Source organism: Homalodisca vitripennis, chromosome X (genome assembly GCF_021130785.1).
Source record: "Homalodisca vitripennis isolate AUS2020 chromosome X, UT_GWSS_2.1, whole genome shotgun sequence".
Lineage (NCBI taxonomy): Eukaryota > Metazoa > Arthropoda > Insecta > Hemiptera > Cicadellidae > Homalodisca > Homalodisca vitripennis.
Genome location: NC_060215.1, coordinates 69,862,332 through 69,880,704, shown reverse-complemented (window position 1 = coordinate 69,880,704; position 18,373 = coordinate 69,862,332). Strand labels below are relative to the sequence as shown.

The 18,373-nt window shown below is 30.3% G+C and overlaps 1 protein-coding gene across 1 annotated transcript in view; it reads left to right on the top strand.

The window, feature by feature from the left end:
• Window positions 1–502: 502 nt before the first annotated feature.
• The window catches only part of LOC124369156 (plasminogen activator inhibitor 1 RNA-binding protein-like), a 54,470-nt gene continuing 36,599 nt past the window's right edge, over window positions 503–18,373 (top strand). The window contains exons 1-2 of the mRNA XM_046826942.1: window positions 503–845; window positions 9,132–9,261. Coding sequence (XP_046682898.1) covers window positions 599–845; window positions 9,132–9,261 — 377 coding nt within the window. The 5' untranslated portion in view covers window positions 503–598. The remainder of the gene's footprint in view (window positions 846–9,131; window positions 9,262–18,373) is intronic.

The following is an 18,373-nucleotide window of genomic DNA, read 5'->3' as shown; positions in this document are numbered from 1 at the left end:
ATACGACCATGTAATTAGTGCTAAGCAAATTAAACAAAATAAGTCAACAAACAAACAAATTTTTAAATTCTTGGACGAAAACACCTTGATAACGTCGTCAAAATTAATGAAATATAGCATTTTTCTATTTGCATTGAAACTAGTTAAAATTTTGATTTAATTTTCGAGATTCCGGTCTGTAGGTCTGTTGCGCTGCCTACTGGGCCTACTAGTTAATTTGACACTGCATGTTTTGTATTTATTTCGTACTATACTATAATATAGCAGTTTATAAATGTAGTTTAAGGAGCAATCTGAATCTAAAATTGACTAATATAAAGTGAAGTAAGTAATAAATAAAATTATTGTCGATAAACACGCACGCGCTCACATACACACAACCGCACACACATGTATATAATATACTTCGTTGCAATATTTCTGTATTATTCACTTTTGGAACGGCGCTTGACTACCCTAGTACAATTTCCGACTACCCACAAGTCCAATAGTGTGTTTTTTATTGCCATCCGTCGGATCGTCTTCACCGCCATATTGGAGTGGATTGCTAGGGCAGGCTGAATAGCCGAAGTGTTTTATATCTCCAAATATACTAAAAATGGAGAATCTTTATGGAATAGGAATAACCAACAGGTACCAACTGTTCTTAAATGAAGACGAAGATCCCTTAGAAGTATTAAAAGTTCAAGAACAAGAGAAGGAATTAAAGAAGAAAACTAAGCTCTCGGAGAAAGAAAATAAGGGCAAACAGCAGGAGGCAAAAGGAAAACCTGTAAATGTACGGAAGGGGATTAAAGAAACGCAGAATATCAAGTCACAGGATCAGCAGCATAAAGCAAAAGAAGGTATGTACTTATTTATATTATATTTATTTATCTACTTAACTGTACTCATAATCAAAACTCATCTCTTGCTTTGTAATCACGTTTCATCAACGGCATTTTTTAAGAAAAATTTAATTAGCGTGGTGTGATAATATTATTAAACTGAGCATTACTTTTACCGTGCACAGCAATATTATAATCAATTCTACAATCATCTATCTGTGTTAATTGAAATAAATAGGGCTCATTGGAATAATGTAAAGTGATCCACAAATACCATGTGGTTGGTACTCTAGTGGTCATACTTAGCTTCTTTAGTAGTGTTGTCCATTTCTATTTGTACATTTTTATAGGACTGCACCATGTGGTGTATTCAGCTCAAGCATGTTTAAAACTTATTATTTTTAAAATCAATAATTCACATAAAATATAAATTGGTTTAACTTTGATTATGCCTTTACCTTTATAGTGTAGACCTATTCATAATAAAAAACATCTTTGATTATATTCTAACCCATCCCTAAATTGAGTTTAATATTTGTCAAATAAATTGTTTTATTTCCACTTTTAACCTCCAAGTTTTAATAAATTTCCACTTCCTAGTTAAAAAAAAAAAATAGGTAGGCCTAATTTATGTATTGTATTAGGTTTAATGTTGTGAGCCAAAATATTGTTTACACATATCTTTCCAGCAAAATCTACCGAATAAGACATTAATAATTATAATTACGTACCATTGCGTGTTGAAAAGTTATTAATTGGTTTTTTAGAACAAAAATTTGTTTACTTTTTCACATTTAGCATAGCATAGCTCTTTACTAATGTGACTCAAATAAAAATATGCAAAATAAAGGCAAATTTATTGACTAACAAATAAAACATATGTATACAACTTGCATGTTTAGTTTTAAAATATTCTAACAAAAATGTTTTATCCTACCTGCTGAAAAGCCCTAAGAATCTGGCAGATTCAAACAATTACTTCAATAGATGAGTTTTTATAGTAATAAAAAAGAGTCCTAGTTAGTGTCTTGCATATTTCTATCCTGTATTATGATTAAAAAAAGTTAAAAACCTTCAGTTATCAACAACAACAAATTAACTTGTGTAAAGAGTGGCTCCTATAAAAAACTATTCCAGTGACGATATGCAGTACAAAAATAATGTTATCTAGCGGTAGTATTTATGGAAAAAATAAAGACGGCATATGTCTAAATTAAATAGTATCGTTTTTCTCATTTATTACTCTACAAAATCTATTAAGAAATATAGCCCTAATCAATTATTGATGTTCTGTTGTTTGGGGTTATCGGCGACTTAACCTCATGTAGCGCCGCGATATTAGCACTATCGGGTGGCTCGCTGACATTGCGTGGTGCGGTATAAAAGTCCAATTTATACTCTGTAAGAAAGGAGTGGATTAGCCATACAGTATTAATTAAATAAAAGTAAGGAAAGGCCTGAAAAATTAAAAGAACCTTTTTTTTAAATGTGGAAGGAAAATCCGTCTATGTAGAAAAGCTTAGCCGTGTATCCAAAATGATCTAATCCACTTGTAACAATTTCTTACAATAGTATAGCCTGTTTTTATTTCCAGAAAGGATTTTTAGCTGTTGACAAACTATATAGATACCACAAAACGTAAACAAGTTTGAATTCAGGTTCTATTTAAATTAGTCTATAGATCCATGGGAGCATGGGGAATTGGGGTTCCTGTGTGGAGAAGTATAAATTAGGGAAGGGTAGCTATAAGAGGATGGGATAACAGGATTATTAAAATTTATGTGAAAAAAGAACAGAGAATATGAATGAAGAGAATAGGTCTACTAACTGTATTTGAGGGTGATTTAAAAGTTTTTCAGTACTTTTTCTAGGCTTTCATCATTTTAGCCTGTTTCTACCTGTATGGTAAAAGTTTTGTTTACCATTGTGCAATGTCTTTGATAATCTTTGTGTTGATTTTGTTACTTTGGTAATTTCAAGAGGTAAACTCCGTTATTTCTCTAAATGGTGGTGCTAGTGACTAGTTAGTGACGTTTCTCTGCATGGTTGCCAAACATAATTTTAACATTATTAATGTAATCTGTTGGTCCTCCTGAACAAAACTATGGTTTTAGCGGATACAAATCACAAAATAACCGTGTTCTTTTAATAATGGAAAGTAAATTTGTGGTTATATTTTTGTACTGTGCTTTTTGGTTTCTATGTTTTAGCGTTATCTGTGCCCGATAGTGTATCTGATCTGTTCAATCATAACAGCGTAGTACAGCACCGACAACCATCATGTGTAGTAACTGCCTAGTTGGCGCATTAACTCTTATAACGTCAATATTATTTATACGTTTGAGTGTGGATTATGTATTCCTTTATGAATTGTTCTTTGTTATGTATTATTGGATTTTTTTTTTTTTTAGAGTGAGAGAATGAGTTCTTTGTGTAATCATGTGTTGTTTTTAAATCAGGTAAATATATTTTTATGTGATTGGAAGTTATCAGGTGATTTGTAAGTAGATTGTTCATGCATAACAACTTACGGAGTTGTTGTTGCATTAGTCTTGGTAATTTATTACACTATTGTTCTTTTTTTTTAATATTATTTATTCGTTTCTTGGAAGTTGATTAAGTTGTTTGCATTATTTTCAAATCTCTTTTTATTCACACGCCTAATGAGATCTTGTTATTAACCATTTCCAATCGTCCCCTTGTTGCAAGATAATAGGAAATTAAGGATTTACAATATTTGTTTGCTTTGGCAAGTTGTGTTTTCTTGCTCTCATTAATGGCCAAAGGGTTTTATGATAAGACCCTCTAGAACTTTATCTTTTAGTAATAGGTACTACCTCAAGGGATATTCTTCGTTTGTCGCCATTCTTGGACATTTTATTCTTAGGTCTAAGTTAACAAAAAAAGTTTTTATTTGGGCCAAACTCCCCCTGATTTCAGTATTATTGTTATTTTATGTATTCAAAGAGGGCGCAGCAGGTGACATCAGCAACAACCAATACGAGGTTGACTCTTGGTCACAGGACCACGTAACGCCCAGCGCAAATGTAGAACAAGAATCTGGGTCCCTACCTCACTGTGAAAGTGTGATGAAGCTGTGAATTTCTTCCGTTATAAACAAATGTTTAATACACTGTTAATTTAATTAGTACTTTGGTGTTATCTATCTGATGGCCACTCTGTTCCTATCTACTACATAAGTGGGTAAATACATACATATTTTTAAAAGAAAAAGTTAATATTTACCATTGCTCACTTGATCTGAGCGTGAATCACGGTACAACTTACAACTTGAGGGAGGGATGTTTTTCATTTTTCACCAGAAGTGTAGGTTTAACATTAACTTTGGTGCTGTTAGTAACATTTATGATAACCTAATCTAAACCTACTTATATTGCGTAATAACAAGTAGTAGATAGGGACATAGCGGCCGGGTAATACCAAACTAAAATTTAATTAATATACCGTGAAACTTGCAAATAAGTAAATCAACATGCATCATCACCGCGGATACATTGTCAGACAGTCATTGTCATACAGCTATGTTAGGCCTGGTTCACAAGAGTGAAAACTGTGCTAGTTTAATGGTGGCAGTTCATAGCAATTAGTCATGTGTGATTTATAATAGTAGTAATTAGATCAAATGCGGCGGATTGCATCTGTAGGCATGATGAATGCAGCAACTGCAACCACTATTAGATCACAGCTATCGGGTGGAAGCAGTGAAGTAGTAGTATATGAGTTAGGATTGGAAGTTTCAGAATGGCTGCTATTCGATTGCCAGTACTTGCTGACACGCCTCCCTTCTTCAAATATGGGGATCTGGTGGGTTTAAAGGAGAACTGTTAGTACAAGAATAATCTAATCATTAGGGACACCACACTAGTGTTCCCTATTAATACCTATGGACATGTTTTTTAATTTCCAGTTAAATAACTACTAGTTTTTATGTTAATATTGGATAGGCATAAAAATGTTACAAGTCAAAACTGATAACCAACACTAAAAAGCAGAACGTAGGCAATTTAGTAACAAAAATTATATAAATAAACTGAAAATAGTAAATTAATGAGTTTTACGTTCAAGCAGATTCATAATCCTATTCAAATTTTACTAAAATGTAGAAAAGGAAATGATAATAGATGTAATATATTTTATAGAGTAGAAATCAAAAAGGTTGGGTGCATAGTTAATTTTGATTATTTAATTTGGCTTATAAATTATTAATTTCTTATGCCCCAAGTATTTTAATATTAATAAAATGTATTATAATTTTTTAGTAGATACAATTTAAATGAGGTTTTGAATCAGATTTAGTAAATTTTAAGAACGTTAAAAAAATGTTTCTTTACTAATTTATTTATGTGCATGTTAAGTTATGGATAAAGCAAGAAGTTTATATTTCAGTAATAATGTTTTACAGCGAACACAATGTAATTTGGGTAATTCTAAGCAATATATGGGTCAACCTCGATTTTTCTCATATTACAATATAATGTTCCAATAGTCAATTAGAAAAGGAAATGAGTAGAATTTCTTGCCGGAAAGCAGTTATAGGGAGCAGGCAACCGCCAGACGGTCATATATTGCTTAGAGTTACCTATTAGTGATCAGGGGCACTGACGTGATCTGGGCTTCAAATTTGGAACTACTCGAGTTAATTTTTTTTTCAAAAGAGCAAGAGCAAGCGCTGCGCAGCGGGCAGGCATCGTGCGTGATCCTTTTTTTTATTAAAAATTTCTGATAAATTGTTATTACATATTACAATATAATGTGGGTAATGTATGTAAAACAATTTTAAACACATAATTACATGCTGGAAAGCAAAGTAAACCAATAATCCGCCCAATACAAAATCTCCGTAAAAATCTGGTAAAGGAATCTGTGTCATTCCTTTGGCCTGAATCAATTCAGTATATACGAAGATCACGCACGATGCTTGCCCGCTGCGCTGCGCTTCGCGCTGCTTGCTCTTTTAGAAAAAAAATTAACTCGAGTAGTTCCAAATTTGAAGCCCAGATCACGTCAGTGCCCCTGATCACTAATAGGTAATTCTCGCGGTTACCTGCTCCCTATAACTGCTTTCCAGCAAGAAATTCTAGTCATTTCCTTTTCTAATTGACTATTGGAACATTATATTGTAATATGAGTTGCCTGCTCCCTATAACTGCTTTCCGGCAAGAAATTCTATTCATTTCCTTTTCTAATTGACTATTGGAACATTATATTGTAATATGAGAAAAATCGAGGTTGACCCATATATTGCTTAGAATTACCGTAATTTGATCACCTAAAACAGTACTGAAATTTAGGAGTACATTTTGATAGCCTGCCCCTTAGTAAAATTACCATATCATTATTTAATCCACTTCTTTTGTTATGCAAAAGTAGTAGCACTGATGAAATAATCTTCTGATTTTATATTTCTCCTCTGTTTTTCTTTAGCTTGCCTTTTTGTTACCTGGTAGGCGTACAACTTCATGTATTAATTAAAATCATGCACAGTAATTGTAGCCACCCCCAACTCATCCTTGTAGTGGTGATAAATACAGCAACATGTATAATATTGATTGCCAGATCAAAATTTATGCTCATTAGTCTATGGGGTATCCCAGGTGTACAATAATAAAGACTAAAATATCTAGCATTAAATTGTTAAGATAAAACAAAAAATAGCATATGAATATTAATATATTGTTAAAACCTATCTGATTACTATTAATAAAAAATATTTAATCACAAGTAGAAAATTTAATGTATGAATTAAAGGTAATGTATTGTAAATTAAAATCTACATATAAAGTAATATAATTGTTAAATAAATAACTATAATAATTGGCAGGTAGAAAATATTCATAAATATGGGTATATTTTTCTTAGGTTATATATCCTGTTAAAACAAACAGATAGCATTAAATAAAAGTTTTGGTCTATTAGTACACAAGTTATATATATATATATATATATATATATATATATATATATATATACACACACACATAACATTTAAAAAAATATCAAAGTGTACAAAAAACAATGCTTATGCGTTATTGATTTATCAATACATCCAACAAACCGCTACATTCTATACAATACACTACTAAATCTCGCAGGAGTGATAGCCATTATTTGACTTACACAGTTCTTGTTAGTATGAACCAGGCCTTACAAAGGGTGGGTGAACCGCTATGGTTTAACCGCTCAGAAACCGCGAGTTTCAGAGATCGTCCCACACTTTCAAATGAAGTTATTTATGTGGGCATCTTTTATGTGCAGGTTGGACGCATAAGCATGAAAGGCAAACATTTTTTATGGCTGGCTGCGGAAAAATTGTTAGCGTTCAAACCTCAGGTTATTTTATACATGCTCTTTAACTGCTTTGTGGGTTGCCAGCTCACAGTGCAAGTTAGTTAACTGGTTAACCGGAAATGCGGTTTGATAGCGATTTAACTGCTTACAGTTTGCCCTCCCGTGTAATTTGACCTTTCCATCGTGTCATCTATGTTGGCATCTCAAATTTGGTCCCCCTCACCATCATCTTTTTTTATTGGTAACTTTGTTTATAAAAACAATTCGGCCATGAAATCATTATATTTTAACCGTGAAATTGAATTATTAAGATTGAGTGGGAACACTGAAGAAAATATTTAAGTTTGTTTTCTGTCCGTGTTTACTTAGCTCACCATAGGTTCTTTGTTGACAAACATTATTACTCTAGTGCTGTACATTACTGTATTTGTTTTATAATATTGTGACTATATGATGTTCATAATGTAAATAGTAAGTGTTTTATTATTGATAGGAAAATCTTTGCAGATCACAGCGGTGAAGTAGATTGTGACCTTGGTTTATTTGAAGATCACAGCGGTGATGTAGATCGTGACCTTGGTTTATCTAATGTTATTGATAGTCAATAACATTAACTAATGTTATTCACTTTATTTCAGCTACATATTTCGTAACAATTATAATGAAATTATATTAATATTGTAATAATATATAATTTAGATAATCCTAACTCAATGATAGTTCAAATTATTGTACAACTTATTATCAAGATTCAAATTTCTCTTTGTTAAGGACGAGTTGTATAAGGTTTTATTATAATAACCGTTATGAATATTTATTCTTTCAACATGTTATGTTAACAATAACATGCAAAAAACTTTTCAAACTATTTTTTACATTTTATTTAGGAGATGTATATGTACTGAAAAATAGTAAGCCCTTACCTGGTCACGTAATATAAGTGTACAATTAAAAATTAATATTCACATCAAATTTTAATAATTTATCAGCAACTACTTAAGATATGGGATGTAATAAAACATTTATATGTTTTTCAAGAATTGAAAATGTATTTAGGATTAGGACTAACTAGTAAAAGACAATCTAGTGGTCACATTACATAAAACTATTGAAATATTAGATATATCATCATATGAAGTATAATACCAGTACATACAAATTTCTACTAATGAACTAGCTCTTGACCATCTTAGTTGTTAAGTACTTTTAAAAATAACCAAGTAATAAGTCAAACAATGCAATGCTCACTCTAACAATCTGAAAAAGTTAGGTGTATGTCTAGACTAATGGCCTAGATAGTAAACTTAGCTCAGAGTATTTCTTTACAACTTACGTGGGGTTTGTTTAATTTTTTTTAAACTTTATTGTTACAATACGATTCTTTATAGCGTTCCAAGCAGCTGTATACTTTTGAATATTTTTTATGAAATTGCCTTAGCTAATAACTAGTTCTGTTTTAATTTTTGTTTTATATAGCTTCTTTACAGCATTGTATTCATTTATATTCTCAAACTCATTAATTGTATCCCTACATTGTGTACATCTATAATTTATTTAAAAAATAGTCTTAATGTTTATTAGTTGAGGTGTAAACCATTTAAATTTATTTGTTATAAATAGAAAAATGCACCTTAACATTCTTAAACTTACAGCATTCTTCAAACAATTTTTCAATAATCTGAATAATGTAGTTACTGTACATGCATTGACATTAAAAAAATAAAATAATTTTGACCAATCAGATAATTGTTTAAATTATAATAAAATTGATCAATGTTAATGAAAATTGTTTGATATGTTTGTATTAAATGGTGTACAGTGTAATTTAAGGGGAAACATATATCTATTATTAAATTTTGTTTTTGGAATATAAAAAAAAATTTACTAGTAACAAATTTATGAATTGCGTGAAAAATTGGGAAAAGTCAAATAACTTGGTTGTTATTTATTTTCTGAAAGAGATTTCTAGTAACAAAAGCTATTTTTTGTTTTTAGAAAACGTGAAGGTGAAAGGTCCCGCAAGAGTTGTTTCCGATCGGAAGTTCAGTAATGAGAACCGAGAGGAAAGGAACAATCAGAGGAATCGCTCTGAAAAGCCTGTTGGTCCCGGTGGTGACTTTCATAGGTACAGTATAAATAGCTACTTAGTTTCTAATTAAATTTAAGACAGCATTTCAATTTTAATTCAATTTGTTTAATACATAGAAATAAAAATGATTCAAAGATTAAACTACTCTTATTAACACAATGTAATTTGTATTGTGTTCTATGTTTATTGTAACATTGAGAACACAATACATAGAATCTAATTAGAACATTGAAGTGACAAAAAATTGATCACATGGAAAAATGTTAACAATAACAAAACATGCTATTAGATGTGGTTCCAGTGTGCCAACTTATCAAAACAAAAAGGAACAATTGCTCATAAAGATGCAGGAGGGCACACAACTGTGATCTAGTGGAAAAACAAACCATTACATGATCATTAATGTCTAGAAAGAGCATGAGTACAGCCCGGATAAGATTATTCAGTCCTGCTCGCCTGCAACGAATGACTCTCGTGCAAGTTCCCTGATGGGTTAACTGTTTAAAAGTATGATACAAAGTAGTGTTATGAGTGTAAAATCCTTCTTATATATATAATATATATTGCTTTGTAGTCCTCAAAAGCTACCTATGTAGAAAACGGTGATTTACATTTGTTTTAACTTGGAAAAAGCTGTTGACAATAAAATCATAATTATTAAATGGTATAATTAGTTTAGTATGTAAATAACTTCCGTGGGAAGATTTTAATAAATATTTCTTCATCTTTAATCTTGTTAAGTTTAAAAAAAAATTATTCCTTAATATTAGCCCTGAAAAACACTTTATAACGTCAAAGTTAAAAGAGTTAATAAACAGGGTACATTTGGTGTTCTACTAAGTAGGCATTGAGAGTATGCAGTTTTGCCTTAAACTCTTTGACTTGCTGATCTTGGCATTTTTAAAAACATATTCTATATTTCTAAGTATTGTATTTAAAGTTTTTGTTAATTTTTAAAAATATAAGCTATAGACAGTTTTAATTTTGCTATCAGACATAAATTAAATTTTATATTAAGTGCTATGAATTTCATAGCTTGTGTTACATTTACTTGCACAAAAATGGCAAAAAGGAAAAAATGACATCCTAATAAACATTTATGTTACTCAACTTGTCAATATAAGTAGGCTTAGGCAATAAAACAAATACATTTTTGTTTCATTATAATAAAATTAAATTTTACATAAAATAAATAAATATTTGTGTGTCAAATATTTTTTTAGCTATTTGTTTTTCACCATAACTTGAAATTTTAAAGTTCCTATTTATTTTATAATATGTAAATGTTAAAAAATAAAAAACTTTTTCAATATATAATTTTGTTCTTTCATATGTTTCAGTTTGTGAACTACATTTAATAAGAAGTAAAAAAAAGAATTAGCTTGATATCTTTAAAAATAGCCTAGTTATGAGGTTTTTACAAATACTTATATTTTCTCTGAAAATGGCTTGAGATTTTTGGCACATCACTTGATATAATGGCTGAGGTTAAAAGGGTTAGTCAGTATTTATCTATATTGGACATTTTATAACATTTTGATACAAACTAAATTGTGTCTTTTTTTAAATTTAAATTATTACTGTTAAAAACTTAAAAATAAAAATCTGTCAAAAACGCAATAACAAAGAAATTATCCTACAAACATTCATTATATCTCAGTAGTAGTCCACGTGTAATGACAAATCTTTTAAACTATAAAAACGTTTTTCACTCTTAACTTAAGATGTACAAAGGACTCTTAAATCCATATTAACTTATGAGAGTGTATTTGAAATCTACGATTTTTATTCTTGATTTGGTATCCATACTTAAATTTAAAGAATCAAGAATCAAGAAGTTTATTGCAACAAAACATTCACAGATTTTACAACTTCAGATGTTGTGTGAACAGGTTGCTTGTCAATAATAAATACTAAATCTGTAATACAATTACATCAGAATAAAACTTACATTACATTAAAATATTACAAACATTAAAACATGTGATCGTAAAGACTGTCATGTAAAAACTCAGTTATGCTATAGTAAGCTTTACTAATTAATAGACTTTTAACTGAGTTCTTAAAACAAGACATTTTAAGCTGTTTTAAATGAGGAGGAAGCTTATTATAAAATTTAGTTCCCATATAACTTGGTGAACTTTCAAATAATGTTAATTTGTGTACAGGAAATTGCAGTCTATCTTTAAAACGGGTGTTATACTGGTGCTCATGTTGCTTTATATTTCCTGAATTTAGACGATTATGAATAAAAATTAAACAACTATAAATATACAATGATGGAATTGTCAATATTTCTAAATCTGTAAATATTTTTTTACATGAGGTTCTTATATCCAAAAATAGCATGGTTCTTATGTATCTCTTTTGAATTTTGAGGACAGAGATAATGCTGATAAAATTCTCAGAGTATTGTTGGTGTTTAAGTAGTTCTAAATAACTGGATTACAGATGTAAAGATTACATGTATAACAACAACAGTACTTTATGTGTTTTTGTTACTCATGGTGGCAAATGCTTATAATCCTATTATACGCTTATCATACACAGTCATTAATGAACTTAAAACAAAGAAAAATATGAACTCAGAGAAATGTCTATTATATAGTTTTATAAAATCAGAGTTAAGAGTTGTGGTATGTAAATTATTGATTTGAAATTCTAAACAGTAGGCTTACTCAAAATTTAAATATATGGCTTTTACAAACATTTCTGGAAATATTGCACTGCTATCGAAATTAAATAAAAATGTTCAGTTTTATTCACTTATTTAAGTTTTGAAATTGGTTTAATTAAAGAATTTTAAATATGTTTTGTAAGATTCTTTGGAAAAATACAAGTCTATTTGTATTAGAATTGAATAATTTATGTAGCTGTAATAGTTTTAAGAGTTAGATTCAGTATTTGAACTCCGAAAACACTGAAATAAATAATTTAGTTATCAGTAAATTTATGTGTATTAAATGATGTTACTGAAATAAAAATGTTTCTTTTTTCTATTTCATGTGGATTGACAATTTTTAAATTTCAATTTCCAATTTGAACTTAAAAAAAAAAAAAAATAGATATATTGCTTGTTGATAGTTTAAATTGAGTATTGTTGGTTCCAGTATTGTTCCTATCAGTCTTTTACCTTTTTAATTTGATTTATTTATATCTTTCCATAAAAATGCATTATACACATATAACTTGATGGCCACATTGTAAAACTTCTTTTAAAAGGTTGACAATCAAAAATAAATATTCTATTTTTTTATTCGATATGTAAAATTCCATTACAATCTGACCTTTGGTTCAATTTCTAGCATAACATATGAACACAAACATACAATTAAGAAATAAAAAGAATATTATAAAATAATTATATGTTTTTTATTTTGTAATATCAGGTTAATTATAAGTGTGTTTACGGTTATTAATTATTATTATACCATGGATAATCAAATATTAATTGTAAAGTCAGATTACGTCAATATAACCTAATTAAAAGGTGTTGAATGATTAATTCATTCTAAATCTTCATTTTATCGAAGACATCCACTGAGCCGAGTTGTAAGGTAATATTATTAATATTGTAAGGTAATATTAATATGGTAAAATATATATTGTGTATGAATTTGGAATGGACTTGTCCAGGTAAAAGTGATTTTAAAGTACAATAATAGCATATGGCAAATAGCCTTAAGTTATTTCTGGCTTTTTTATAGAGAAAAATGTAAGATCACTTTGTTTAGCTGTGTTGCCAAGTACTGAATAAAATGTTTTGTACATGTGTTCTAGACCCATGTCATATGGGATATAGTAAAACACATGTTATGTTTGTCTCAACATTGATAGTATAATTAAATAGATAATTAATACTGTAAATTGTTTCTGTGTGTATGTGTAATTAGACCCATTTAAAATGGGAGATAATTTGCTATTGCCATACACAGTAAATGTATGCAAAATTAATTAACAAATAATTTCTATATTTTAATGCAAAATAAAATTCATAAACTAATAAAATTGGAAATGGGGATTTTGTGGTTAGATTGTTTGATTTGTTAGATTGTTGCAGTGAGTCTGAAAGCCAAATAAGTTATCTTGCACTTGGGTTGATTTTTGAAGATCGGAACTAATGTTATGTTCGTATCCTAGCTATATTTAAAATATATTTAGTTTGAGGTGTTCCATTTTTGTACATACATAACACAAAAAAAAACTGAATCTTTATTGTGATCTTTTTCCTCCTAATAAAATAACATAAATTGTATTTTGTACTATTTTTGGTAAATGTTACTTGTGTGCTAATATTGAGGTCTTACTTTCTAATCATATGTTATATTATTAAAGTATTTAATGTAAATACTGGAAGTCTATTTTTCAAATTGTGATGATTATGAAACTTTATTAATAGTGAAAAATGATGTTCTGCAAATCAGTGGTGCACGGTTTCCCAAATAGAAGATTAAGTAAATTTTTAAATAAATACATCATACACAATTATTTATATAGCAGTCTATCAAACAGTTTTTTTCATTAAGTACCAGGGGTGTCGTGGAAGTGAGCCCTGTTTAAGAATAAAATTTAACTATATCATAGACAACTAAAAGGTACCTACCTAATCTTTCCATGACTGGGATTAGGTATCTTTTCCAGTAGTTTCTGTGTATAAGTTTCCTATAATGAACCCGCCAGTATCAGTTTACAAGGAAGGGTGGTGACAACAACAATACTGATATGTTCCTTCACCCATTTTAGTGAACAGACTGCTCGACCTACACAGCCTACATCTATCTGAAATGATCAGACTCTGTGCTATGTAATGACGTTAGATCAAAACTAGTAAGAATTCTGCACTATAAGATTATCAGATTCCTGTGTCAAGTGATAATGAACAATGAAAAGGCAATGTATGGTATTAGCACCCATGCTGTTCTTTCTGTATTGAATGTGCCTCAAGTATTACTGTTTTACTGTGGAGGTATATTGAAGTAGTGTAATCTAAATTACAAGAAAAATCTACTCTTTGTAACTTCTTTACACAGTGAAATTTCTCACAGGACACAAAATTTTAAATAAATACGTTGTTTTCTTATTAATCTAGTTTAGCTATTTCAATATACTTTATCATTTAAAGTATTTTACTACGAATAAAAATTCTTCAGTCTACCTTATAACCATAAAAATGAAATGAATTAATCTTTGTCTGTTGTTTATTTTTTTCTATGGCACAGAGTTTGCTGCAGATAGTTTAGGTAAAATCTATATTTGAATTTATTTATTGACAGTATTATTCTTGATTTTTGATTAAAGAAATTTGTGAAAAATTACCAGATCTTACATGAAAGTTTTTTTGATATTTGTGATTTGTTAAACATGTACAAGAACAAGTTGCATCTCTGCATGAGCCCTGATGTAGGTGTTTATAAGATAATATTATATTTGTTAAAACCATTGAAATCCAAGAAAATCCATCATACATACAGCATCAAATTCCAACAAATAGTTTCACATTAATAAGTTTAAGTAGCTGAAAAATGAAATTCAATTTCAAATAATATGAAATTTATATTTCTTTATGTTTTATATACAGGCGAGAATGGCAGATCACAATAGTTTTTGGAAAACATAGTGGTTTCTGGTCTCTGATTCATTGACACATTTACTAACTTCACTTCAACCTTCGTGCCTCCTTTCCCATATGTAATAGCTTTAAACTGATTTTTCTTGCTTACTAATTTCTTTTAAAATCAATCATTGACAAGTACGTCATTCAATGTTGCGCATTAGGATTGTCATCATTTCACAACTCGCCGACTCTCCCCCATATTCTTCCTTTGTGATGTAAATAACCTATTTTTCAATTGATGCTCAACATTGGCCTTCACAATTATGATATTCCTTTAAAACTACAATATCATGGTGTGTTTGTTAACACGCGAGCACACACACCCGCGGCAAATTGCCGCAGTTTTGTAATATTGAGTGCTACTGTTTCATTTTTTGCGGGAGAAGGTTGGGCGGCTTTGTAATCCTCGGCAAACTATCCCCCTACGTGACCTTGGGCTGGGTTACCGTCTTGCCGGCCGCCGGGATGTGCAGTCCTTATCTTATCTCAAGCGCTACCCCAATTGTGAGCAGTTTGCCTACGTGCGTGCTGTCGCGTTTTTACCGTTAGCGATCTGCTCACGCGCGTGCTGCCGTGTAATCTGGTGTATTCAATATATGATTATCGATACATAGTGTTTTAAAAATTAGTTTTAGTGCGCAAGTTTTGGATATTGAACTTAAAACATCTTTATAAGGTAAAATATGGATACATATGAAGAGGAACAGAGACGCATACAAGACTTGTTAGTCTGTTCCAGAACCACGAACGAGCGAATTAGACGCTCCATCATTACATTTTACAATAAGACCAATGTGGTGTTGATGTAAAGGATGCCATGCAAAAACAATATTCCGTGTCAAGAATCTCTAACCGTTGGCCACTAACACTGTTTTTTTCCTTCTCAATGTTGGAGGTATTAATGCTTATGTGATACACAAAGCAAATAATCTAAGAGTAGCTGATGATACAGTCCTTTCAAGAAGAGTGTTTGTTTCTCTCGAATCTAGGGCAACAACTTTTGACGGACCTTGCACAAAGAAGAGTAAATGACAAACTATCATTACCTCGACAAATCAAAGACAGATTAGCTGACATATTCAAGATTCGACCTTCTCATATTCTTGTCGATGTGCAGCAGGCTCATCAGGAGGCTATGCAAAATGTGGTATATGTCCGAGAAGGAAAAATCGAAAAACAACAGTGCAAACAATGCACAAGATGTTCAGGTGAACCAGAAGACGCCAATAATGAAAGTATGGGTTTTGAGTAGAAATCCAGTTCGTCAAGTTTTCAAGTTTCATACTAAAATTATCCTTTTTTTTGCACAAAAGTAAATGCACAAGTGATTTTCTTTGTATTTAACAACAGAGTAGGGCTACACAGGTAATTTAAATATAATTTTTATCAAAAGGTAAATAATTTATATAATTTTAGTAATATTCTTGTATATCAGTGTAGTCCTAGTTATGAAAATAGTATAAAGTAAGTTAAATTTTGTTTAAACTATACATATAATTGACAGTACTCTATTTCTAACAATAACTAGTACATCATTATATAAATCATAAATATAAAATTATCATATCATAATGACATATTTCTATCTTTTTAGACGCTAAAACATATAAATTGTACTGATTTTTATACAATTGTGGAATTATTATTACTTTTAAACCTGATTCAAACAAACGCGGCAATATGCTAACGGCGCGTGCTCCCGCGCCATGACCGGAGATTCATAGAGACCGCGGCAATTTGCTAACATGGCGTGCCACGGCGTAGTTAAACGAAACTAGTTGTGTCTTTATAACTTAAAAGGTTTTCTCGTAATAATATTGGAAAGTTGCTAGACGGCTGTGTCCTCTTTATCAGTTCACAAGCGGTATTGATAAAGGTCTGTTCTGTCATCAGTTGGAGGGTTTAAATATTCTTAAATTTGGTATGTAGCAGAGTAACATTTTATATAGTTACATTGTATTTCATTCATACACAATTACCTTTTATTTCTGTTTTTATCTTAATCATTATTTCATGTAAACCTATGAAATTGTATTGCGAAAGATATTCATATTTTAATATTGTATTGATGAACATTGTAGATTAAATGAAAGCTTTGTTATATCCTCTTTTACTAAAAAATTACATGGATATCACATAGTAGAATAATTTACAGTAAGAAATAATTCTATGCAAGGAAATCTAATATTTGCTGTAATCTAAATTTTGAATTAAGTTTACAATGTGGGTGCTTAGTAATGTAAAATTTCCGGGAATTTATAATTGGGGGAAAATTCCAAGGAAATATTGCCAGCGATATTCCCAAAATTCATAAATTTACGATTTCCTCTAAAAGCATTGGTTAAAGGGAACCCCAATATATTTTTTAAATCCCTTAGTTCTAATATATTAATATGAACATATAAATCAAATCTTGAAGAGTTATATTCAAAAATAAAAATCGTACAAGTCTTAATTCCTTCACATAAATTTTAAAATTGTGATACTTAAGTTCATCTTTAAATGTTATCGAATACCACATGATTGCTTGGTGGGTCACTACCAACCATAGTATGAAAGGAAATGATGAAATCTTTAAATCTATTACATATTCTTGCATATTTGTTATAAAGCAGTGAAAAATATTCCCAAATTACTAACAGGTCATTTTAACTTATGAAATTAAACTGTTAACTTGTATATTTGCATTTTTAATAATTTTGATTATTCAAATTAGATTTGATATCTTCACTATTTGTTCAGATCAGGATTTCCAAGAAAAAGACAAATATTTCTGTATTAACACTTTATTAGCTATTATTCAATTGTGCACAGTAAATGAGCGTAGGATAGTTGTTATGTGTTAATAATTAGTTTTCATTATCTTCATCTTCCATCACATCATCATATCCAAACTCATTTTCTTTGTCTTCCTCATTCATTCCTAACCTAAATTTCTCTTCTTCATCCTGGTCTTCCATCATTTCATCAGTGTTTTCCTTTGCAGAGCTTCCCAAAGCTTTATTTCCACTTTTAGGCGTTGAAGGCTCCATCAGCTTCCAGTTGTGTGCTAGATTAGTCAGTTTAGGTGACTGGAGCGTCTAAGACTCTTTGGCTATATCTTCCAGCTCACAGATTCCCGGAGAGTCCTCCACCACAAAAATTGAATTGTTTCTGTATTGGTGGGTGTCGTTCCTTCAAACCCCACCCATAACCAACATTATTATGTTGTTTGCATAAGAACTTTATTGTCCATAAGTCTTTGTTCCTGTAGTTGGCCAAATTTTCTCGCACTTTAGGTGATTTTCCTTAGTTGTGCAGTGTCACAAACAAAACTGATTGCATCCAAAAGTTGGTCAGATTTCAAACTGCTGCCCTGAACTTTGGAGTCAAGCAAATTTGCAGCCACGGTGAATGGGTCCAGTGGCAAAGACTTTCCTTTTAAAGAAATTAATGAAAATAATATTTTTACGAATAAATTAGCTACTTAACATGAATATTCTTCAAAAATTATATCAGGTTTTTTCTGAGCTTATAATGAAATTGATTTTGAGA